At 35.6% G+C, this 25,375-nt stretch overlaps 3 protein-coding genes across 4 annotated transcripts; 2 read left to right on the top strand and 1 right to left on the bottom strand.

Annotated features, from left to right (window-relative positions):
• The first annotated feature begins 890 nt into the window (after positions 1-890).
• On the top strand, positions 891-5,198 carry LOC132629812 (uncharacterized). 2 transcript variants are annotated; one of them, XM_060345180.1, is made up of 2 exons: positions 891-1,118; positions 4,063-5,198. In XM_060345180.1, the coding sequence occupies exon 2, from the start codon at positions 4,204-4,206 to the stop codon at positions 4,777-4,779; it is 576 nt and encodes a 191-aa protein (XP_060201163.1). In that variant the 5' UTR covers positions 891-1,118; positions 4,063-4,203; the 3' UTR covers positions 4,780-5,198. The 2 variants fall into 2 exon arrangements, with proteins under 2 accessions (XP_060201163.1, XP_060201162.1); XM_060345179.1 differs by having other exon boundaries at positions 892-1,050.
• A 2,237-nt stretch (positions 5,199-7,435) lies between these two features.
• Positions 7,436-16,918, top strand: LOC132629811 (kinesin-like protein KIN-5C). The gene is made up of 23 exons (XM_060345178.1): positions 7,436-7,702; positions 8,645-8,774; positions 9,326-9,484; positions 9,574-9,923; positions 10,002-10,140; positions 10,377-10,474; positions 10,559-10,715; positions 11,483-11,552; positions 11,657-11,733; positions 11,985-12,038; positions 12,133-12,213; positions 12,291-12,402; positions 12,478-12,564; positions 12,640-12,815; positions 12,965-13,126; positions 13,242-13,349; positions 13,482-13,640; positions 13,713-13,796; positions 13,868-14,073; positions 14,271-14,372; positions 15,324-15,433; positions 15,835-15,986; positions 16,508-16,918. The coding sequence occupies exons 1-23, from the start codon at positions 7,653-7,655 to the stop codon at positions 16,706-16,708; spliced, it is 3,024 nt and encodes a 1,007-aa protein (XP_060201161.1). The 5' UTR covers positions 7,436-7,652; the 3' UTR covers positions 16,709-16,918.
• Positions 16,919-17,789: 871 nt separating this feature from the next.
• On the bottom strand, positions 17,790-20,292 carry LOC132629810 (pentatricopeptide repeat-containing protein At4g21065-like). Its single transcript, XM_060345177.1, has one exon. It carries the CDS (start codon positions 20,079-20,081, stop codon positions 18,255-18,257), a length of 1,827 nt encoding a protein of 608 aa, XP_060201160.1. The 5' UTR covers positions 20,082-20,292; the 3' UTR covers positions 17,790-18,254.
• Positions 20,293-25,375: the final 5,083 nt, after the last annotated feature.

Raw genomic sequence — 25,375 nt, 5'->3', positions numbered from 1 at the left:
TGAATTCATATACTATAGTTATACCGTAAAATACTTGTTATATTTTAGATATAAAAAATTTATACCATCAAAATGCATGGTATATTTTAGATATAAAACTTTTATACCATGTATACATTACATATATAAAATTATATATAACAAAAAAAATTACTTTCGATATAACAAATTTATACCATAAATATATTCCAATAAACCTATAAAATAAATATAACAATAATTCAACTTTGCCATGTTTTAACATCTTTCCAAGACTTATAGCCTGTTTGGCCAAGCTTATTTTCCTCCTAAAAGTGCTTATTTTTTCAATAAGTACTTATTTGAAAAAAGTGAAGTGTTTGGCCAGGCTTTTGAAAGAAAATAAGTGTTTCTGAGGAGTAGCAGAAGCAGTTTTTCAGAAGCTAAAAAAAACTACTTTTACCCAAAAACACTTTTTTTAAAAGTACTTTTGAGAAAAATACAAATAGAAACACTTTTTAAAAGCTTGGTCAAACACTAATTGCTGTTCAAAAGTACTTTTATAATTAATTGGCCAAACACAAACTGATTTTCGCCAAAAGTGCTTTTTTGAAAAGTACTTTTAAAAAAAGTACTTTTTAAAATAAGCTGATTTTAGAAGTTTGGCCAAACAGGCTATTATTAGTACAACATAAATATATCCTTAAGAAGAGGGAGAATTAAAAATAATGGGGTGATAAATAATATGAGAATAACTGTAATTCCTCATTTAGCGGATAAATTTTAATGTGAATCCCTAATTTAGTGGGATAAGTGATTGCACGTAAATATACCATTAAAGTAATAAGATGTGCTATATTTGAAGAGTTTTAAAAGTTATGCTAATTATGCTTCTAACTTTAGATAGAAGTGTGACAAATGATGTTATTAAACTAATTCGTGTTCTTTCCCCTAAAAATTAAAGTGAAGGCCAAACCATGCAATTTCATTCCCAATCCGATAGCCCATAGGTAATAGGCCCAAACATAAAATACCCGACCCAATCAGTCAAATCTCAATTGAAACTAGGGTTCTATTCATCGCCCTATCCAGGTAATTTTTTTTAAAAAATAATTATTTTTCGCTCATTACTTCTTATTTTTCTTGAGATCAGAGATATGGTATGGAATTTAATCTTCAGTTGTTCTAGTTTGCCTTTCAAGTTTTGATTTTGCTTATGATTTCATTTTGCATTATTGTTGCTGGGTATTTATTAACTCTTAATTGTTTGAGGTTGCTTTAATTATGTGTTCGTTTTTGTAATTTTCGAACAATTTTTTTTGTGTCTCCTCATTTAATCATTTCTGGATCTGTGTGCAATGGCCTGTGGATTTCTGTTAATGTTTTGCTTCCTTAAAAAAGGTTGATTTTTCAGTTTTAGAGGTTAAATGGGAGGATATATTGAGATTCAAGAAAGTAAAGAAGCAATAAATGTGGGTCTTTTACCTATAAAAAAACAGATGTGGTTCATTTTGCTGACAGGTGGAAATTGGAGTATTAGGGATTAAGTATGTTAATGGCGGGTGGTTGTCATTGTCGAAAGGTTCATGTTGGAAGAGTGCTAGAATTGAGTTTCCAGGATGCATTAAGTTGGAGCATCTTCCTGGATAATAAAGCTCAATGTAAAACTTTGCCTTGAACTAGAATTTGGTGTGGAAAAGGAGGGGAATAAGCAATACCAAGCTATTCTACTCTGGGGTTTGTCTAGGAAGGTAGTAGGAGAATGGAAATTCATTGCACCAACAAGTTTTTCTGTTTTTGTGGGAGGCTTATAAAGTTAAAACAACAACAACATACTCAGTGTAATCCCACGGGTGGGGTCTTGTTGAGGGTAGAGTGTACGCAGACCTTACCCCTACCTCGTGGAGATAGAGAGGTTGTTTCCGGAAGACCCTTGGCTCAAGTAACTCAGAGTCTTATAGAGTTCTACTGTGAAATTTAGAGGAAAAATCTATGTGGAATTCTCTTAGTTATACTCTCTTGGTATCAAACTGCTTTGGCTACCTATAGAAATGATCTTTAAAAATCAAAAGAAAATGTCAGAAGTTAGTCTCATTCAATTGTTAGAGAGAGTCCTTTTTTATTGATTTTTTTTTTTTTAATACTGTAAGGTGGGGTAGATTAGTTTAGATGACTCACAATAGCTCCACTTCACAAATAATCACCCATCTAGGCCTACTGTCAAGCCCCAATGAGGTCTCTATGCATACTTATATTATGGCGAGCTTCTAATTTAGTAAGTGTAGTAGGTATTGGTGGAAGGCCTCGAAGTCCTGTTCAGGTCTTTATGCAACGTATATGATGGTCACCGTCAACCTTAGTGAGTGTAGTAGGTCTCACCGTCTCAGTTTCACCTGTTGTTGGTTAATAATATACTCCCTCTGGTTCAAAATAAGTGTTCACTTAGCCTTTAGCACACTACTTAAGAAAATACTAACTCCTAGCAAAAAATAGGTATTTTGCCTAAACTACCTTTAATTAAATACTACCTAGTTAATATAGTTTCTTGATTACATAAAAACTCACTTATCTTAATAGGGATAAATTTGGAAGAAAATGATTAATTCCTTATTGATTATGTAAGTGGACACTTATTTTGAACCAAAATAAAAAGGCTAAGCGGACACTTACTATGAACCGAGTAATTTACTCTTATCTTAACCAACCCCTAACTAGGGGTGGGCATAAAAACCGAGAAACCAAAAATCCATAGGTTCTTCAGTATTAGTGTATCAATGTTTCGGTTCTTCGGTTCGGTCTTTGGTATTAGCATAGCAGTATACTGAACTCTTTTAGTATACATAGGTATATTCAATAACATAATTAAGAGTCCAACCCCTAAGCCCAACACAAGTCTTATTTCTTTATCCATGGTTAACCCATTAGGTTTTTACTCTAGGTTTTATCTTTCTGCTGATTCCTCTTCAATCTTCATCATTTCTTTGTACTTTGTAGAGCTCCTCCAGCCAGCAAAGCAAGGTGTAACAGGCAACTCCTCTTCCTCTCTTATTCTCCAGCTCCCTTTAAATCTCTCTTCATTCCTCTCTTTTATACTATTACATTAGAAATGATTCTAATATTGCTATAGGATAGCTGATCTGGTTGAAGTGTTGAGCTAGTTAGTTGGTCGTGGATGTCACGTATCAGTAATCGGATTTGTTCTTTCCCTTTTAGAGTCTTTATAAATGATAAGTTTCTAACTTGTTCCTACATCAGATTTTTGGTAGTAGCAATCAGCAGTTTTAATTTGAGATTAACGTAGCATGTCTCCTTGATTATCTAAACGAATAGATTTGTTCAGGGTATTCTTAACTAGGACTAGCATGTCTCCTTGATTATCTAAACGAATAGATTTGTTCAGGGTATTCTTAACTAGGACTAGAAACCGAGCAAAAACTTTGGGCAATATTTTGATTACATTTAATTTTTGAAGTTTCTTTTTATCTAAAGCTAGGTCTTGAATTCCACAAATTGAAACTGTACTGAACCGAAGAAAAAATATCTTACTGTACCGAAATAACTTTGGTACAGTATTTGGTATATACAATTGATGAACAGAATACCAAACCGAAGTTCTTAAATACCGAATTGAAGTATCGAACACCGACCCCTAGTTTCAGTCTTGTATTCTAGTAGTTGTTATATGTACATCTTTCAGAGATCATTTGCTAGTAAATTAAAATGTTACATTATTTTTATCATTGAAGATGTCAATTGGCCTGATATCCATCTTTCATGTGTATAGAATATACTGAGGGCTGTTGTCAATCTAAAGTCATACTGTCTCCTTAATTTTGGTATTTTGGTTATATTACTGTAGAATTCAATTCTATTATAAATTTTAGGAAGTTTTATTATTGGCCTCTCATAAACTAAATCGATGATAAAAAAAATTCTGAGGAATCAGTGTGTCTGTTTATATAATAGATGGTTACATTTGGGCATTGACTGCCTTAATGCCAAAAGCTATTGTTGTAGCCTTCTCTTCTTTTGCAATTTAGCAAGATGATGAACTATATTTTACATTTCTATTAGAGTAGCTGAATGTCTATTTTTCTTTTCAAGGTAAGAGTGTAACATACAAGCTTAACCAAGCGGTTGAAGTCCAAATTGTCCGAAGACAGACAGTTCTTCTGACACGCATATGAAATTGTGATCAAGCTAGTATCATCTGAAATTTATTGCTTGGAAAGTGATATCTTAAGCATGAAGCTTATTGCACGGTTAAGGCCCGTTTATACCTGTACAGCTCTTCGTGAAATTATAGGGCCTTTGCAATCTCGTTCATTTCAGCCTGATTTTGTTCCCAGAGATCCCAATGCCAAGCCAATAAGATACAAATATCCTGCTGCCTATGATCCATATGGCCCTAGGCCTGAACCCTCAGACAAGATAGTTCAGCTTGCTGAACGTATTGCTGCTTTACCCCCAGAAGAACGTAGACAAATCGGTCCTTCACTCAGAGAGATACTAAGGCATCCTAATTTGAAACAAATTGAAGTAGAAGGCATGGATTTGGGTGCTACAGGTGGTGGACCGGCAAAGGCTGAGGAGAAGAAGGCAGAGAAAACAGCATTTGACGTCAAGTTGGAGAAATTTGATGCAGCTGCAAAAATCAAGGTGATCAAAGAGGTTCGATCCTTTACGAGTCTAGGTTTGAAGGAAGCCAAGGACCTCGTTGAAAAGGTTCCTGCTATACTTAAGCAAGGAGTAACCAAAGAGGAAGCTAAGGAAATAATAGAAAAGATCAAAGCAGCTGGAGGAGTCGCGGTTATGGAGTAATAACCTCTGCTGGATTTAGTAGGTTTCCTTATCCTGCCATCCTTTGTTTTTCTTGTAAGGGAACATGCCCACTACCAAGTTTCTGCGTGTTAGAATTTGTTTTTCGGTTTATGAATTTATAATTACCTTTGTCAGGCTAGGGTAGATTAGGAGCTTCTTAATTTTCATTTAAGCTATCAATAATGATTTTTGGAGTCAATTGCAAGTTTATGAGCTTGATGAATGTAGAGCGCATCCAGAAGAATAGAATCAGAGTAGTTGGTTCTCGGTGAAGTTTTCTTGCTTTTACAGCTTTACACCCATTACACCATGTAGGCGTGGTGACTGGTGATCGTAAACTTATCATCTGAGATATTCTGCTCAACTGTTGAGAATTTTCGCTAATTTTTCTCTCATAAATATCTGATGACAAGTTAATCTTTCCTGGAATCACAACACTGAAGTTGTTTCAATTGGGTTGTATGGTACTCCCTCATAGTTCCACCAGAAAATGCAGGCAATTTTTTGCCTTTGTAACCTTTATTTTCTGGTTCCCTTCCCCCCCCCCCCCCCGGCCCCACACCCGCATTCTGACTTTATACTTATAGCATCCCATAGGCAAAACCTGCATTGTCTTTTGGTGAACCTTACTACCAATAAGGCCTGTTTGTACGGTTTGCTTGTTCATTAGCAGGGTGCTGCTACTCTCATGAGAAATTTCAGGACTAATCAGTTAAATTTTTACTATAACTCATTTAATTGGATAGAGTTACTTGATAACTGTATTGGTGGGACTGTTACAGACCCTGGAATTAGTTGAGTACATGGAAGCTAGCCCGAGCATAACGATTATCAAAAAAATTGTTTTACCAAATAAGAGGGCGTCTCACTGTTTTACCCTCGCATGTACGTTATTTATATTACATTAAATTGCTTACACTATCCTAGTGAATAAAAAGGAAAAATGAAGCAGCCTAGAGTACATGCTGCAGATTTTGGGTGGGAAAGAATATGGAGATTATATTATGTGTGTGTTTCTAAACCAAGCATTCATCTTACATTCAATCGGAGAATCAAGCGTCGAGACATCTAGAAAGATTGGCTTATAGTTGTTCAATGACAGATACCTCTCTCTCCTAACTGACAGACATTCTCTAACCTCTTAGAGTTATTATTGAGGATTTTAGATATTTGCTAGAAGTGAAAAAAGTTACTGTCACATCTAGAGGGAGAGAAATAAATGTGCAAATTTCCTAGCAGATGAAGGCCACAAAGTTAAAGAAGATTTGCTAATATGGGAAGACACGCTCAAAATAAAGAAATTTATTGTCCTAGCAAACATATGAATTGTATTATGAAAGATAGTAAGAAATTTATTTACTTTTTCCAATGTTACAAAAAAAAAATGCCGATTAGTTTCATGGCTTTAAAGGAGATGTTGTGACATGTCATAATTTCACGAGTAAAACTAAGTAACGAATACTCTATTCATCACTTTGTTTTACTTTAATATATGAGTGTATGACGAGTTCATAATCTTTTAATACATGACTTTATTCAACGCTTGCAACAAAAAAATTTATTTACACTCCAATCTCCGTACGTAATAGCACCATTAATTTTCTTCTAATTCCATAAATTAATCACGATGTTGATTTTTAGGGACAAGTGCGCAAGCAGTCGACTTGAGAACCGTTGTTTAAGCCCTAGTCGAATTATATAATTTTTTTTAAAGTTTAGCCACTTCAGAATCAAAAGTTACAGGTATGAAGTTGAAAAAACTCCCAAATGAAGTTATGAACTTTAAACTCTTTTATGAACTTTGATTGTCCGTTCATTTCACTTTACCTGTGGTGCCTCATTCATTTCAGTTTGAAATTAGTCCAACTTAAATGAGTAATTGAAACATTGAGAACGAAAAGATCATTATATATGTTTGTTGCATAGCACTAAGTGCCATGGAAACTCTCTTAACCATCACCGATAGCTTTTGAATAAGGAGGAGGAGGAAAAGCTAAAGAGGAGCACACTTTTAGATACAAGTTAAATAATTTTTATTTTTTTTGGATATAACTTAAAATGCAAATGTAAAATCGGATACTTTGGTACAATTGCTAGTACGAGTAATATTTTTGAAGTAATTGTACGGTATGTCCTTCAAATAAGATGGTCTTTAAAATCGGACTTATGTCTAGTGGGGCATAAGTTCTTCAAGGAATCCGTTATAACTTATAAGATATTATGAAGCGCGAAAATTTAAAGTTATTCCCCGCAAAATAGTACTCCATCTGTTTCAATTTGTTTGAACCTATTTCTTTTTTAGTCCGTGCCAAAATGAATGACTTCTTTCCTAATTTGGAAACAAATTTACTTTATGAATGATTTACAGTCACACAAATTTTCAAAACTGTATTTTGAACCATAAATTTCAAAAGTATTTCCTCTTTCTTAAATATCGTGCCCAGTCAAATGAGTTCATATAAATTGAAACGGAGGGAGTAGTATTTATTTTGAGGGCTAGAAATTGAAGAGCAGCACAAAATAGTGACAGAAGTACACATTCCAGAGTACCTATTGGGCTACTAATCACTGATGAATAAGCCAAGCCCATTAAGCACTCGAAATCTGAAGTCCAGACACATCATAATCCATCTCAACCGTCCGATCAATTCCCCCACGCGCCCTCTCTCTAAATTTCAAAATCTCTCTTCTTCCCTTCTTCCCGCTTCATCATTTTTCAGATCTCCCCCAAACAGCTACTCTCAAACACACACACACACAAACACCAAAAACACACAGTAACAGAAAACACGCACAAACACACAGTGGCTCAGTTAAGTACACCAAAGAGAAGCATAGGTGGTTCACCTTGTGTTGTTCAACGATCAACAAAAATGTCTAATAAGGAAAAAGGTGTCAATGTTCAGGTTCTGCTTCGTTGCAGGTACTTTACTTCAATTTCCCATTTCGCTATTTGGAAATTGGGTCTTCGATTTTCTCCATATTACATACATATACATATAATATACACTACTTATACACCCTAAATGTATAGACAGTGTATACGTCCGCCATGTTTGGTAAATTAGATGGCCCAAGGATATATTTTTGCGATTAGGGTTTTTGTTTTTCGGTATTTGGAAATTGGGTCTTCGATTTTCTCGCCATTACATACATATACATATAATATACATACCTATACACTACTTATACAGCCGAAATGTATAGACAGTGTATACGTCGGCCATGTTTGGTAAATTAGATGGCCCAAGGGTATATTTCGTGAAATTTTGCGATTTGGTTTTTGTTTTTTTGGTATTTGGAAATTGGGTCTTCGATTTTCTTAACTTTTTGGTGTTTTTGTGGGAAATTTACGCTCTATGTCTACTGGGAGAAAATCTTTACACACTTTAGCCCATATTTGTGTATATGCTTTTATGGGAAAATTACTCTCGATGTCTACTGGGAAAAAAAATATGCACACGCTTTTGCCCATATTTGTGTATAAACAACTTTTATACAAGGTTGATAAACATTATGTATAATGCTTTCGCCCCTGGTGTAATGTTGTATAATATTGTATAAACTGAAAATATGGCTTCGTGGCATAATACAATATGAGCCCGTTTGGATTGGCTTATAAGTTGTTTTCAGCTTTTTTGAGTGTTTGGCTGGCCAGCTTAAAGTCATTTTGTGCTTAAAATAAGCTCAAAAAAATAATTGGGCCCATTTGACTTAGACTACCCCAACTTATTTTTTTTAGCTTATAAGCTGTTTTCAGCTTATAGGCATAAGCCCATCCAAACAGGCTCTATGTTGGGTTGTATATTTTTGAAAATTTCCCCTTTTTTTATTGGTGGTGATGAGTTTTGGGTTGAGTTTTCAGGCCGTTTAGTAACGATGAGTTGCGGAGTAATGCTCCACAGGTGGTGACTTGTAATGAGTATCAGAGAGAGGTTGCTGTTTCCCAAAATATTGCTGGAAAACACATTGATAGGATTTTCACTTTTGATAAGGTAACGCTTATACTGTTTGATTACTTTAATGTTTATGTTGGTTGGTTATATACATGGATTAGAAATGGTTTGAACAAAAACCTCAAAGTAGGAACTTAGTGTGGTTGCGGATGTGATTAAGCATTTTGTTGTAATATGGAGCTAATATCTTGGGGCAGAAAAAAGAAAAATTGTTTAGTTTTTGCTTTATTAAGGCATTTCAGATAAAAAAGGATAGTTTGGTTTTGGTTTTTCACAGTTGGGTATTGAAATTAATTTGATGTTATTAGGAAATGTCATGTCATTCACAGTGCTAAAATGTGTAAATGTGATACCTTTTGTTGTATTTTGGAGCTAATATCTTGCTGCAGAAAAATGATACAAAGTTTAGTTTTTTCTTCATTAAGGCATTTCAGAAAAAAGAGAGAATAATTTGTTTTTTTTTTATTTGGGTATGGAAATGAATTTGATATTATTATGAAATGTAATGTCATTCACAGTGCTATAATGTGTAAATTGTGATACTTTCATGTAATTCAGAAAGTGGTACTTATAATATTGTCATGCTGCAGGTTTTTGGCCCCTCAGCACAGCAAAGGGACCTTTATGATCAAGCAATTATCCCCATTGTTAATGAAGTTTTAGAGGGATTCAACTGTACAATTTTTGCTTATGGGCAAACTGGTACTGGGAAGACTTACACTATGGAAGGTGAATGCAAGAGGGCCAAGGTACTGAATAGCAAGGTTTGAGCTTCTGTTCACTTTAAAAGCTTGTTTAGGCACTTTTGTTTCTTATTTTTGATTGCATGACATCACAGAGTGGGCCCAACGGAGAGCTTCCACAAGAAGCAGGTGTCATACCTAGAGCAGTGAAGCAAATTTTTGATACATTGGAGAGTCAAAATGCAGAATACAGTGTGAAAGTTACATTCTTAGAGTTGTATAATGAAGAAATCACTGACTTGTTAGCCCCTGAGGATTTGTCTAAAGTCGCTTTAGAAGACAGACAAAAGAAACAATTGCCACTCATGGAAGATGGGAAAGGGGGAGTTTTAGTTAGAGGGCTTGAAGAGGAAATTGTGACAAGTGCCAGTGAGATATTCACCTTACTTGAAAGGGGATCAGCAAAACGTCGAACTGCAGAAACCTTGCTCAATAAGCAATCAAGGTATCCTTTTTTGCTCGTTTTGATATCATTATATTATCATTTGCATACAAGATGATAGAAATTATGGTTTTGTTTCAGTCGGTCACATTCTCTTTTCTCCATAACAATACACATCAAGGAAACAACCCATGAAGGCGAAGAACTTATAAAATGTGGCAAGTTAAATTTAGTTGATTTGGCTGGTTCAGAGAACATTTCTCGCTCAGGGGCTAGGGAGGTAACACAATTACTGGTCCATCTATTAACTCTTTCAGAAAGTCATTTCTTGATCTTGTTTAATTAAACACACAGCTGTTCTAATTTTCTTATTTCTGTAAGGCACCTCACTCTTAGTTTTTTCCTCTTTTTGTTTTCTCATTTAGAGGTACTTGCATTCTATCTATCTGTTTTATTAATTACACTAAAGTAGGAAATCAGTCTGTTCTGTTAATTACTTCACAATTTTATTCTTAGGGTCGTGCAAGGGAAGCTGGAGAAATAAACAAAAGTCTACTCACACTTGGACGAGTGATTACTGCCCTTGTTGAGCATCTTGGGCATATTCCTTACAGGTATCTAATGTTTTTGGTTGTTTTTTATCCATTCTTGGATCTGTATACTTATTACGCCATTTTTATGCTATTTTTAAATTCCAGGGATAGCAAACTTACACGTTTGCTGCGTGATTCGTTGGGAGGAAGAACAAAAACCTGTATCATTGCCACAGTGTCACCTGCTGTGCACTGTCTTGAGGAGACTCTGAGCACACTAGATTATGCCCACAGAGCAAAAAACATAAGGAATAAGCCTGAGGTAAATTCGTGAAAAAACAAAATGGTTTCCTTGGCAGAGTCACCTTATGTGGCTCTCTCATTCTCTCAATATAGGAAATCTTTCTCTGCTGTTCACTTCTCTTTATATTCACATACAACAGCTTTCCATCTTATGTTTGTATGCATGTTTTTGATGTGCTTTAACCCAATGGATATCTTTCCACATATGCTAATCTATGATCTTTTTAGTGTTTTATACTGCGACATATGAGCATCCCTCATTTGCTTGTTTTAGTATTGTTGTGTGGAGCAAGTATAAGTTTCAAATCACATACACCAGCGGCAGTTACATTATATTCCTTTTTGGAGTGGAGAGGCATTGAATTTGGTTAATCAAGCTATTTAGTGTTCCGCTCTACCTCAAAGGAAGCGTAATACTAGATGGACAGAACCACAAAATGTTCCAGATTTACTTCTATAACGGGCGGAGATAATTGTTAAGGCTGTTTGTCAGGAAGAGTTTATACCAGCCAGAAAGGGTTCAGAGCCATCAGGGAAAATGAATAACTTAGCTGACATTTTTCAAATTTGTTACTGGTATTGAACCTAGCCACTTTGGTTTCTTAGTCGAATTCTATTCGCTAGAACCTAATGTATTGACATTTGTTGCGTGTGCAATACTTGATGCAACATCAAATATACTCTGTTTTCCAGATAACTACATAAGATTACAAAAATTTGAACTGTAACAACTGTTTTAATTCTACTTCACCTCCATATCTTATTCCTTCCGACGTTAATCTGTAGGTGAATCAAAAAATGATGAAATCAACCCTCATCAAGGATTTGTATGGCGAAATTGAGCGGCTTAAAGGAGGTCATTGCTTTATATTCAGTCTATGAGATATTTTGAAGGATTCTTTTCACAAGATCAGAGTAACATTTTACTGATCCCCCTTTGTTCCAACTGCTTTCTTCCAGAGGTGTACGCTGCTCGTGAGAAGAATGGTGTTTATATACCAAAAGAGCGATATTATCAGGAGGAGAGTGAGAGAAAGGTAGGACACTTTTGCTTTGTCCTTTTCTTTTCTCTCTTTTTTGGCTGTTCAAGTAGTGAGTGTAAAAATATTTAATCTGTTTAGTATGCCCTCTACTGTCGAATCATATCTTGATGAGATTCAAACGCTCATCTGCTTATATAACTCTGTTCCGTTTGTTTCTGTATTCATCTTGACTGTATTAGGATTTGTTCAGTTTTTTTATTGCAAGAGTTTTCTGATACAGAATCTTTTACCTTATTAATTTTTAGGCAATGGCAGATCAAATTGAACAAATGGGAGTTAGCATGGAAAATCAGCAGAAGGTATGTAATTGACTGAAATCTAGTAGTTGAATAGTTCTTTTATATTCCACTTCTGATGTGAATAATAACTTGTGTTTTGGTCTGTGATAATCAGCAACTCGAGGAGTTACAAAGTAGACATGACAGTCAGGTTCAGCAGTGTTCAAATTTGACTTGTAAACTTGATGCAACACAGGTGAATTACTAGCTTTTTATTCCTTCATTGTGTTTTGCAACCTGTTTGAAAGTTCTTATGGTAGAGGGTTCTTGCAGAAACAATTGAACCAAACAAGCAAATTGCTAGCCTACTCTGAAGAACAGTTAAGACAATACCAATACACTCTCAAGGAGCGGGATTTTATAATCTCTGAACAAAAAAAAGCTGGTATAGTTATCTTTAACGTTCATTTAGAAGTGTGCTTTCCTATTCAGTATTAACTCTGAAGTATGATATTTTCAGAAAATGCCCTGGCCCACCAAGCATGCGTTTTACGGGCTGACTTGGAGAAATCAATTCAAGAGAATGCTTCCTTATTTCAAAAAATTGGTAAGAAATTTAATGGTTTTTGTTGCATGATTTGTCAGGATTACTCACTTCATCCTACTTTTTGTTTTTCTTCGGCTAGAGAGGATAAACTGAATACTGATAATAGGTCAGTGGTAAACAACTTTCAAACTGAGCTTGCAAAGAAACTTGGTTCTCTTTCCAGCACAGTGGCAACGTCAGTGTCTCGACAAAATGAACACCTCCAATGTGTCGAGAAATTCTGTAATAATTTTCTCGAATCACATGACAAGGTGATTACTGGGTCCCAGTGGCTCTTCTCCTATTTTCATCTTCTGCCTTCCCCGCTTCTATTTGTTTGTCTTGTTTGCTAGTGATTGCTGTGCTTTCTTTGGTTCTCTCCTGTTCTTTTGAAACTGAATTGTCATAACTTTTCTTGTAGGCTGTCTTAGACTTGACGAGGAAAATTAATTCTTCAAAGGCCTTGTACATAGCTCACTTTGAGGCTATGCAAAATGTAGTGAGGCTGCATAAATCTACTTCTAATGCTGCTCTGGAGGAAATTTCAACTTTGACTTCTTCTAATTCAATTTCTACTAAAGAAGTACGAAATGACAGTTTTGCTTTCAGCTTCTGATATATTTGGATTTTTGTCAGTATACAATAATAGATGTATTTGTGGTTTGAATACCTTTTATTTGTTCCTCTCCTTGTTGCAGTTTCTAGATGCGGAGTCTGTTAAAGCAAATGTCATTTTTGAGGAACTTCAGAGCACTTTGTCAACCCACCAAGTAGAAATGGCACATTTTGCTAGAGAGCTTCGTCAGGTGCCAATATGAACTCTACTTGTAAATTTTGATTGATAATCAACACTTATTACATCCAGAACTTGGTTGTTAAAGTTAATTTGAGGATGTAGTTCTGCATTGTTCATCATTGTTTTTTTCCCAATTGTGTAGAGATTTAATGACAGTACAGAGCATTTGACAAGTATCTCAGAGATCTTTCAAGGATTTTTTGACAAGCTTTTCGACGAATCAAAAAGACTTGAAAGGCATGCAACAACAGTTGATGAGATTCAAATGAAATCTATTGCTGAATTTGAAAAGGCATATGAGGTATGTCTTGAGACTCGGTATGACAGTGTTGTTTATCCCTCTAATTCTGATGTCTGAGTTTGTCTTCTTCAGAAGCAATCAAGATTAGATACAGAGAAGCTTATTGCTAATGTAACTTCCTTGGTGTCCAATCATATGCTCCGTCAAAAAGAGCTGGTTTGTTTTTCACTCCTGTGAATATACATATGATTTTTCTTCCATTCTCTTTCTAAAAGTTTACCTCACAGGTTGGTGCAAAGCTTGTTGATCTTAGAGAAACTGTTTCTGGAAATAAGACATTCTTGGATGGGCATGTATACTCTATGGAAGGTATTACGACAGATGCAAAAAGAAAATGGCAGGACTTCTATATGCAAGCAGAAGGTGAGACCAAAGAAAATGCTGATTTCTCAGCTGCCAAACATTGCCGAATGGAATTACTCATGCAGAAGTGGTAAGTATCTGAATTTGCACCTTATATATTTGAATTCTTTTATTCTGCCAAGTTTCAGTTGTTGTTATTTGGTTAACCGAACTCTGATCTAAATTTGTTGACCTTTTCAGTGAATAGTCTTTATTTCCTCTATTTCATTTTAAATATTTTTGCTTCTTCTTTCTCTGTAAACAATTGTTTGTTGCTTTTCTATCCAGTGTAAACACAACTGAAACAGCTCTGAAGCGGTGGCAAAGTACACATGAATCAGTTAACGACATGGGCAATCAACATGTTTCGACAGTGAAATCAGTTGTCAGGTAAATTTTCAATTTTACTTGGTATTTTGTTCCATGCCTGAAGAGCAGATAAGTAACATATTGGTTACTTTTAATAAATGAAAGATGTATATTACCTCCTGTTTTGTTAATGGATAGAACTCATACTCCTTAGTCTGACAGTAAATTGTTTAAAGCCATGCTCAACATTTTATTTCGTTTATTTATTTCAAGAGAAAGAATGAATGTCGGAGAAGTATTATCAATTCAAAGGTTCTAAATCTCTGCACTTGAAATCTTCAATTTGATTCCAGAAGTCCACCCTGATAATTTTTCTAGATGGAGAAGCCCCCACTCCCACCCCGCCTTCCTTTGCAAACAGATAAATAGAAATAAACAACAATGTAATACTCCGACCACCACCTGAATAAATTGTTGATGGGAAGGTTTCAAGTGTTATTTCAATTTTCAATTCCGTTTGTGCCTATTAACAGTGTTAGTTAATGAAACTATTTTGGGAAATGTGATGTCTTTTCATCTTTTGTTCATTTGTGTCTGTTCACTCACTATTTGCTTCCTTTTGTTCATTTGTGCCTGTTCTAATACTATTCTTTCCTACTTACCGAGACAACTTAACTGTAGCTGGAAATTGAGAGAGTGTTTTTACGGATATTTGGTGTTATTTTTTACTGGTGGAAGAGAACCATCAAGTAGTTGAATTATGTTGGGAGAAAATCAGATAATTCCCTATATCTAGAGCCACTTAGGGAATTTTTGAATGGTTAAACTGCATTGTCCACAATAGTGGATCACAGAAGGCTTATAACAAACAATAGGAAATGAGCATGCAGATATATAATGTATACGACTACGTCATTGGGCATTTGAAAAACCAATATGAGCTTATTGCTTTCTCTTTGAAGAGAAACTAGAGCACGCCAGCAAACTTTATTATGATATCCCTCTTTGTTTTTCCCCCTTTTCCTGTTTCAGGAACATATGCGATTGCAATGAGCAACATTTAACTGAGTTTGAATCCACAAGGGAAGCTGCTGAAGAAGATGTGAAAAGGAATAGTGAAAATATTATTAAATCTATTGACGGTAAGTTTTCTAAAATTTGTCTAGTATGTTCTGATTTTGGGTTCTGCAACTTTTGAGGATTCTTTAACAGAATAAAGCGTAGGCGCAGTTCAATGCTAAAGAAAATCTTCTATAGATAGGCAATATGTTATAAACTTTTTAGAAGTAAAATACTCATAGAAGCAAAAATTCAGTAACATATGGTAAAATGGGTAGTACACTTTATATAGTAGCTTGTCTAGTTTTTGGCTGCCATGATTAGTTTTTTTTTGGTAGGCATACTGCTAATATGTAATTTCATTTGTTGAAGGAATAATTTTTGCAAAACTGTAGCTTATAATGTAGTTTTTATGGTTGGCGTGAGTTGTTGATGACTTTGGGTGCTGTTATTGTAATGTTCTCTCTATTCCATTCTCGTTCAGGCTTATCAGGCGAAGAGAGAGGATCTATATCTGGCATTTTGGATACCGCTAGTGCACACTCGGAGACCCTTAATGTACTTGAGAAAGATCACTGCACACAGTCTACCTCCATTGAACATCAGACACTTGAAACATTTCAGCAGAAGTTTATGGTATGCTGATCAAGAATCTTACACTTTAAATGTTCAGGAACTACCCTGGACATAGTTAGCTTCTCGGAAGTTTATCTTGGTTACTATTTATTTTGCTGTTGCCTAGAAGAAAAAGGATAGTTCTGCCATATTCTATCTGCATTGCATTTAACTGTGAGTCGTTTGGTTGGAGAATTAGGAAAAATAATCCCTCAATAACTAATCCAACCATTTGTTGGCCGTATAAGAACAATAAATACCTAAATAAGTAAGCAGCTTTTGATTGGTGGTATTGGATAATGCCGACATCAAGTTATGCAGAATCTATGCATTATTTATGCGGGATATGAATGCTAAATAAGAATATGTGCATTAGCACTACAGAGATGAATATATTTAAAGACAAAATGCCTCAGAGTGAAAACCAAAAATAATGAAGCTCTGTGTCTTGCTTTTTCATTAGCTCTTAGCATTTTCTAGTTAAGAATAGACAGTACTATACAGTTGTGCTGAACTTTCATTACTTTCTGACTGATGCTCAGGATTATGAGCCAACTGGAACAACACCTATTAGGTCTGAGCCAGATGTACCAAGCAAGGGAACAATTGAGTCGTTGCGCACCATGCCAATGGAAACTCTACTCGAGGAATTTCGAGAGAACAATTCATTTGAGTCATTCCAAGTAAAGGAACTTAAGCCTTCACTTATACCACGATCGCCTCTCTCACTGATAAACAATTAGCAGATTGGTCTCTTTGTTGTTCCATCGTGCATATGATCATTTAAGCTGTATCGGTATTTTCTTTTGTATTCAGAGTGAATACTGCAAACTGCAGTATATATTGTAGGTTGATTCAGTCTTGAAAAATAAATCCCACCTTGGGATTTAGAAAATGGCTGTAAATGAGGAACTCTTGGTGCTCTATGTATTGTAAAAGTGCTATTACTTGAAGAGTTGCTGTCTCATCTTGCAATACTTTTATAGTGACATCCAATGGTGAAATACTAGATAGATATATTTATATTTTGCGGCTATACTGACCTTAAGATGCTGAAGCAACTCAACTCTTTTTTTCATCAAGTGCATAACAATTTCTATTGCTCGAGCAAATTTGTACATAGCTTGTTCTGGACTTTTGAAATTTACTCAAGTCATAGTCGGCTCAACTCAAGTATAGGAAAAGAAATATGTTCATTGTCTTAATGGAATTGATATTGAGGATTCATAGAGCAGACCCCCAACTAGTTTGTGATCGAGGCTTATTAGTAACTTATCTTATTAGTGTCCCACAAGCTACTTATCAATTCAATAACTAGAACTATGTGAAATTAAGAGTTGAAGGCAGCGTAAAAAAACACACTAAGCATAATAGAACCATTTTTTTTTTTTTTTTTTTGCTTTTCAAGGGATCTATTTCAATGATCAATGCATTAATTACTGCTTTGGTTCAGTTTAACAAAGATCCAGCACCTAGTATTCCCAGTCAAAGAAGTAATTTCTCCTTTTCATTTTGATTTACAATTACATGTGATGAAAGAGAGTGATGCAAGAACACATCTCAATTATCTAATTAATTAAGAGACCTGGATGGTGGTTGATATTAAAATTATGAAATAAGAGACCATATGCTAGTTCACGATCCATTGGTTCATACAGATCCATCTCCTAGGTGTATCAAAAAAAAAAAAAAGTTTATTTTTGTTAAGCGTATGCGTTTTCAATGTGATTCTTTTAGTGTATTCGAAAATTCAGAATTTAAATTGATGTCCTCTCATTAATTCCTCCTAAATTGCGTTTTAATTTAAAATATAAGAAACTTCAAAATTGTAGAATCAATCAATTGAAAAACTAGTTTCCAAATCCTCATTATTACTAGTGGAATCCAAATGATCTCTGGATAGATCAAAACTCTTTTCAATGGGCTAGAATCCGTAACTTGAATGAAACTAGATCTTGTGGAATCATATGAAATTGAGAACAGTTTTGCGAATAAATTGCCCACTTGTTTCTCGAGAAGAGATGGGAAACATGCTCACAACAAAGGGCGATTAATCAAGTCCGACAACGGGTTTTCTAACAATTTGTTCGATGAAAAATGTGAGTCTATTTTGTCCACTTTCTTCACGAGTCTATTTTATCCACTTTCTTCATCCCCCTCTCACCCTACAGGACTCTCCAAAAATATTGTTGTACCCGTGTCGGATCCTCCAAAAGTTGCACTACCCTCTGGCATTTTGAATAGTTCGAACAACATAGCATTCACCTCATAAGACTGGAACAGGGACAATCACCAGTAATCTCCACAAGAACAGGCACCTTCTTTAAAGTGGTGAAACCGATTTGCATCACGGACAACGATCACCCTACTTGTAACCTGGGAAACAAACTTACAGAACGTGTGGCAGTCACCACATACTCGAAGGTTCTTCATAATTCTAATAGTGGATTGCTCAGGTGTGCTTATGAGGCCAAACGCAATAGCCAACTTTTCACTATGAGAGAATAGGTTTCCAAGCTTAAGTTCCTCATCAACATCATGCAACACAAAGTTTGTGTCAGGAACATAACCAGCAATCTCCAATTCCTTGAGCATATAATTCAACTTCTCGTAGATCTCTTTCGATCGAGGATGGGTGTGGTCTCCAACGCTAAATCTGTGAATCTTGTTATCAACTTCAATCCATGTCCAACCAGGGATTTTCTTCAACTTCTGATGACTCATTAATTCCCTGATCTTGGCTACGTCCTCCCATTTACCCGCTTTAGCGTATATATTTGAAAGCAAGACATAGTGTCCCGGGTTCTGGGGTTGCAATTCAATCAGAGATTTCGCCGCCTTTTCTGCAAGCTCAACATGGCCATGGATTCTACAAGCTCCAAGTAATGCCCCCCAAATCCCTTCATCTTTTGCAACAGACATACTCTCTATTAACTGTAATGATTCATCAATCTTCCCAGCACGGCCCAAGAGGTCCACCATACAAGTAAAATGTTTGATATCAGGCTTCACACCATACTCTTTCTGCATAGAATTGAAAAGTCGTTTACCTTCTTCAACCAGCCCGCTGTGACTACAAGCATACAGAAGGGAAACAAACGTGATCTTGTTAGGCAATATCCGACTCCTTAACATCGTAGGGAACATATCAATAGCATTACGGCCTTGGCCATGATAACCATAAGCCCCTATCATCGCACTCCAAGTTATAACGTTCTTTTCTCTCAAACCATCAAACACTTCCCTCGCAACATCAACGGACCCACATTTAGCATACATGTCAACCATCGCCGTCCCCAATATAACATCCAACGAAAATTTACTCCTCGCTATATATTCATGTACAACCTTCGCCTTATGCATTGCCCCTATCTTTGCACAAGCGTTTACTACATTTACCAACGCGACTTTATCCGGGACAACTCCTTCCTCTCTCATTCTATCGAACAAACTTAACGCCTCGTCCGGATCCCCACACTCCGTGCACGCCCCAATCATCACCGTCCAAGTCACAAGATCTCTCTTAGGCATTTTATCAAACAGTTGGTATGCATCCCCAATAACCTTACATTTTGAATACATATCAACAAGTGCTGCAACAACAAAATCATCTGAATCCAACCCACATTTATAAACAACATTATGAATCAATCTACCCATTTTCAAGTCCATTGTATCTCTACAAACCCTAATCACAAAAGGCAAAGTATAATTATCAGGTCTATCACCAGATCTTAAATAATCCCTAAAAATCCTTAAACTGTTAATAAAGTCACCATTTTTAGCATAACCACCAATCATAACACTCCAAGAAACAGCATTTTTTTCACTTAATCCACAAAACAAAGCATAAGAATCATCTAAAGACTTATGCATACAATATATGTATAAAAGTTTGTTAGCAACAATTTGATTTTTCAACAGCCCATTAGTTGTTATTTGAGCATGAACTTGTTTTACTTGATTAGGAGTTTTACACTTAATAAGTTCATAAAGATAGAATCTTGGATCTAAATAATGTGAAAATTGTGTAGCCTCAACAATGGAGGGAGCTGAAGAATAACAAAGTGTTGCATATTTGGAAGCAAAAATCTTTGGGGTTTTGGATTTGAACATCAAATTTTAATTTGGCAGTGTGTTGTTATTGTTATTCTTTCTTGAAATTTAGTTGATATTTGGGGGAAACAAATTTTGAAGATCATTTCACATTTTTATTTTTTTTAAATAGTTGTGGTGTTCGAACCAACTTATGAGCACCTCAACTAATTTCACGGGGTACTTGTTACTTCCTCGGCATATCTATCATACAACTTTGTTCACAAACAGTTTGCGCGCACCTCGATTAATTTTACTAGTACTTGTTACCTCCCACCAATCAAGATTGAATATAAGTTGTTTTCCGTGAAATCTATTTCAGTAGAGTATATGATGTTGATGGCCCAAGGTAGAGCATACGATGATGACAGGTAATCCTCTAAACTCGATTGAACTCGTTATGCTTGAGGTCCCAAACGAATTTTATCGCTAGAGACTAGACATTTGCGCATCCCAATGTAGGGTCGAGGTTTGGTAGAACCCAAAGATTTGGAGTCGAACCTTATATGTGTGTGAAAAACTAGTGTAGATTGAATCAAATATACATTTCAGAATCCACTCTTCAACTTGGAACTTAGTGTCTAAGTTCTGAATCCGACACTGTCTATAGACCGGACAAGTCAGAAAATATACATTCAACAATGGTATACTGTACAAGAAGCTAAGTAATATTTTACTTTATGGGACTCCAAGTGAAAGCTGCCCAAACTAACACTTATTAGCAGTTTCTACATAAATTGTGCCTTGATGATGGTCGCGATGAGAATTAAACAACGGGCTCTGTTTACTTTGTTAGCACATGTTAAATTATGTGACCCAAAATTGAAAATAAAATGTCAACAAATACGTTATCTATGAAAAGTCAAAATTTTCAACTACGAATAAAAAGGTGCTAGGTAACATTCCCTCTTTTTGTCGTTTGTCTAACTATCATTAAAGTTTCAAGAAAATCCAAAAAGTACTCAAACTCCTTTTTATTATTCAAATTAGTGTCAACCTATTGTTTATAATCTATAAGTCCAAGAATGAACACATGGCTAAATATATAAGATGTTGTTTATTATTTATTGTTATGACATCAACATCCACTTTTTCTCCACCACACTTTAAAGTAAAGCTTCAAAACAAATGCAAACTCCTCTTTCCATTTATGGGTTTATGATTATAAAATATAAAATCAAAATTTACTAATTGACAACCACAAAAAACATCTTCCCTTTACATAATCTTTTAATCTGAAAACGGTGGGGCTGTTTCTAGAGTGCAAGGTCAAAACAATAGTTTTATTTTTTTATTTTGTCTGAACCATGAGAAACAGGTTGCACACAAAAAAAGCTCCTGGATTCTCAAGTAAAAAGAAGGATAAGAAAATAATTACGGCTAGTGTAGAATCCTAAGATTGGAGAAGCAGCGCTGCAGAAAAGAAAAGATTTGTTGCTAATGTAGCTCAATAAGAATAAAACAGAAAATATATTTGACCTTTGAGAATGAAGAAACTTTGATAAGAAGTGTTTCCCTTTTATGGGTCCTATGAGACCTTTGAGAATGAAGAAACACTCAATAAGAAGTGCTTCCCTTTTATGGGACCTACGAGGGGCAAATATGAATTACACAGGTCAGGAGGTTTCGGATATCAAATATTTATACCGATGCTTCCCTCTTTATGGTCTTATAAGCTACAAATCTGAATTTGTCGGGTGAGGAAGTTATGCATCTTTCTTTTTAGATTTTTCTGCTTGAGACGGAGGTGGATCTTTGGACTTAACGAGATATTTTGTGCTTTATTTTTGTCAATAATTAAAGGGAATAAGATAGTTTTGGCACTATATCAAAAGGTGGATCTTTAGTTCTCAATATTATGATTATTATTTATTGTAAGTCAGGTCGACATGGGAAATAGATTTTTTGTTTCCTTCTAATAATTAGGTGTTTATGGGTAGGGCCGTAGGGGATTCTAGTGGAACATAAAAGTTGTGACATAGAAGTTGCAGCAATTTTGGAGGTGCACTTCATTTGATAATGTAGCTATCCTTTTTACATATATTGCCATGGGAAATAGATTTTTTGTTTCCTTCTAATAATTAGGTGTTTATGGGTGGGCCCGTAGGGGATTCTAGTGGAACATAAAAGTTGTGACATAGAAGTTGCAGCAATTTTGGAGGTGCACTTCATTTGATAATGTAGCTATCCTTTTTACATATATTGCCAATTTACACTTACCGTATGCATATCCTACACTTGGTTCTTTCCAAGGTATCACCAAATTGTGCTAAGAATTTACCTTTGACGCTTGCAAAGTTGTTGTAGCATGTTGGTGATATTACAATGAAATTACAATTACAATTGAAAAATAAAATGAAGAAATAAAAATATCTGCGGCTGAGGCGCGGATATCTCGCTCTCTTTAAGGAGATTCAAGCCCACTGCAACAAATCTACCGGTCCAGCAGTAATCTTTCTGACTTGTCCCCTCCAGGATACAACAACCCGATCACGTCGTATAACTCAACAAACTCTGGACAAGATGTTGAGTCCAAAGCTCCACCAAAAAGAAGAAGACATTCCTTCAACTAATAAACTCTCTTTTTTACTTTCCTCACTGTTTAAGAACTCTCCAAAGTATATATTTTTCTCTACACCCCACAAGTTAAGGATGACTAACTATTTATAGCTAGGAAAATCATCCTTGAATTAATTTGATATGAATAGGATAGTAAAGTAGGTAGATAAATGGAAGAATTATTATTTAGAGGTTACAAGAAGAATGTGCATGAATATTGAGTTAATGGAGAAAAGAGTTACAAGAATATTATTATCACATTCTTCCACTAAATAAATGAGTAATGAAGTAGTGGTCAATGGAAATGTTATGGCACAAAAAACCGTAGGAAGTGGAGTAACATTCTGCCTCTTAACATGCAGAAGTTATTTGGACATAATAAGCACTTTATGACACATTTTTTAATATTAAAATGCTAATTAGTCCCATCATAGCATATAGTAGAAACATGTCATCAAGTCAGCAAAACCTTAGTGGAAGTGCATGTAGGAAGTTTGTCATCAATTTTGCTTGCAAAGTTGTTGTAGTATAAAGTAGAAACATGTCATCAAGTCTGCAAAACCTTAGTGGAAGTGCATGTAGGAAGTTTGTCATCAATTTTGCTTGCAAAGTTGTTGTAGCATATAGTAGAAACATGTCATCAAGTCAGCAAATCCTTAGTGGAAGTGCATGTAGGAAGTTTGTCATCAATTTTGCTTGCAAAGTTGTAGCATAAAGTAGAAACATGTCATCAAGTCTGCAAAACCTTAGTGGAAGTGCATGTAGGAAGTTTGTCATCAATTTTGCTTGCAAAGTTGTTGTAGCATATAGTAGAAACATGTCATCAAGTCAGCAAAACCTTAGTGGAAGTGCATGTAGGAAGTTTGTCATCAATTTTTCTTGGTGTTTTATTGTGAAATGATATATGCCTAAGGTCGGTGCGAATCCAAGAGCTGAACATAATTATAGGTTTGACTGTTTGAGTTCGGATTTCTTTCACCCATTCGATTTATAGGGTTCGTAGTATATTTTCTGTACTTATGTAGTAATTTTTTTTTAATACATATACATGGTTTGAGTCAAAATTTCTGAGTCATCCGTCTATGGTCCTAAGGCCATTTTCTTCCACATGATACTAGAGTTAAACCCATCACAACATATTCTTGATTTACCATATATAACCATTTTTTTGTGCGGATTGCCCTTAAATAGCACTGGTCTTTAATTTTTGCCCTTCGCTTAAAAATGTGCCGAAAATACCCCGAGGTTCTGAGTTCGAACCCCGCTCAGTAAAAAAAAAAAAAAAAACGCAAAGCAAGGCTCTGCAAAAAGTATGCCTTATGCGGCAGAGTTTGCCTTAAGGCATAACTAAAGTTTGCCTTATGCGGCAAATGTTGCCTTAAGGCATAACTAAAAATTTGCCTTATAAGACAAAGTCTGCCGCATAAGGCAGACTTTTCGCGAAGCCTTGCCTTGTGAATTTTTTTTATTTTTATGACTAAGCCGGGGTTCGAACCCAGAACCTCGGGGTATTTTAGGCGAAGGACAAAAATTAAAGACCAATAATTTGAGGGACAAAAATTAAAGACCACCCCCAAAGAAGGGCAATCGTGCAAATTTCCCTATATAACAAGTATATGGGCTAGCCACTTTTTGGGTCGATTTTGAAAATAGCGTGTGTTTGAAATTTCATTGAAAAGTAATCACTTTTAATATAGAAACGTCATCACATTATCATGTATTTCGAACTTAAACAAGAATAAAGTCTGGGATACTTTCACGACTTATGAAATCCATGAGACTGTTAAGGATACCAAAAATCAGATATTTTTCAATGATGTTTGAATTTGTAGCTATTTTTCAATTACAAGTGTGGAAGATTGCTATTTTTTTTATTTTACCCTGATTAATTTACCCAATTTTGGGGCTTCATGTTATATGTTGTTCACGCTCCAAACGTCTAGGTTTTGGGTCTGCATTAGGGAATGTTAGAGTTCCATATTAATTTACGAAATCGGCGTTTTTCTACTTATATATGATCTTCAATAATTTTCACTTCATGAGCTCATTTTTGGAGTCTATCGGTTAGCTAGTGTATAAGCTCATTTCCACAAGAATTCACCCATATATTTGGCATGAATCGAACCCACTAAGAACTCAAAGGTGGAAAAGCAATTTGAAAAGAAAAAAAAAAGTACTTGTGCAGCCAGCTATTAAGTACAAATGTTCCAAGACATATATATGAAAACGGAAAGTAGAAAGATTGTTATAAACAGCTTGTAGATATTGTCCACTTTGGCGCACCTCACGGCTTTAAAACGCGTCTACAAGTAAAGGCTTCAGGCCCTGCTTATAAGCACGCACACAATCCCGTGTGCGAGCGATGTGGGAACTTCAAGTTCACAACACACCCTCCCATCGCGAGCATCGTGCTGATAACGTGTTATAAACAGTTTGTAGATATTGTCCGCTTTGGCGCACCTCACGGCTTTAAAACGCTTCTACAAGTAAAGGCTTCAGGCCCTGCTTATAAGCACGCACACAATCCCGTGTGCGAGCGATGTGGGAACTTCAAGTTCACAACACACCCTCCCATCGCGAGCATCGTGCTTAACATGTTATAAACAGCTTGTAGATATTGTCCGCTTTGGCGCACCTCACGGCTTTAAAACGCGTCTAGCAGGTAGGGAACAGCATGGGCTACCCATGGGAAGCCAACCTGTAGAGACTGTCCGCTTTGGAGACTTCAGGCTCCTCACAGTTTTATGCGCGTCTAC

Source organism: Lycium barbarum, chromosome 3 (assembly GCF_019175385.1).
Source record: "Lycium barbarum isolate Lr01 chromosome 3, ASM1917538v2, whole genome shotgun sequence".
In the NCBI taxonomy this organism is placed as follows: domain Eukaryota; kingdom Viridiplantae; phylum Streptophyta; class Magnoliopsida; order Solanales; family Solanaceae; genus Lycium; species Lycium barbarum.
The sequence above is the reverse complement of the archived record's forward strand: the minus strand, read 5'-3'. Positions and strand labels throughout refer to the sequence as shown.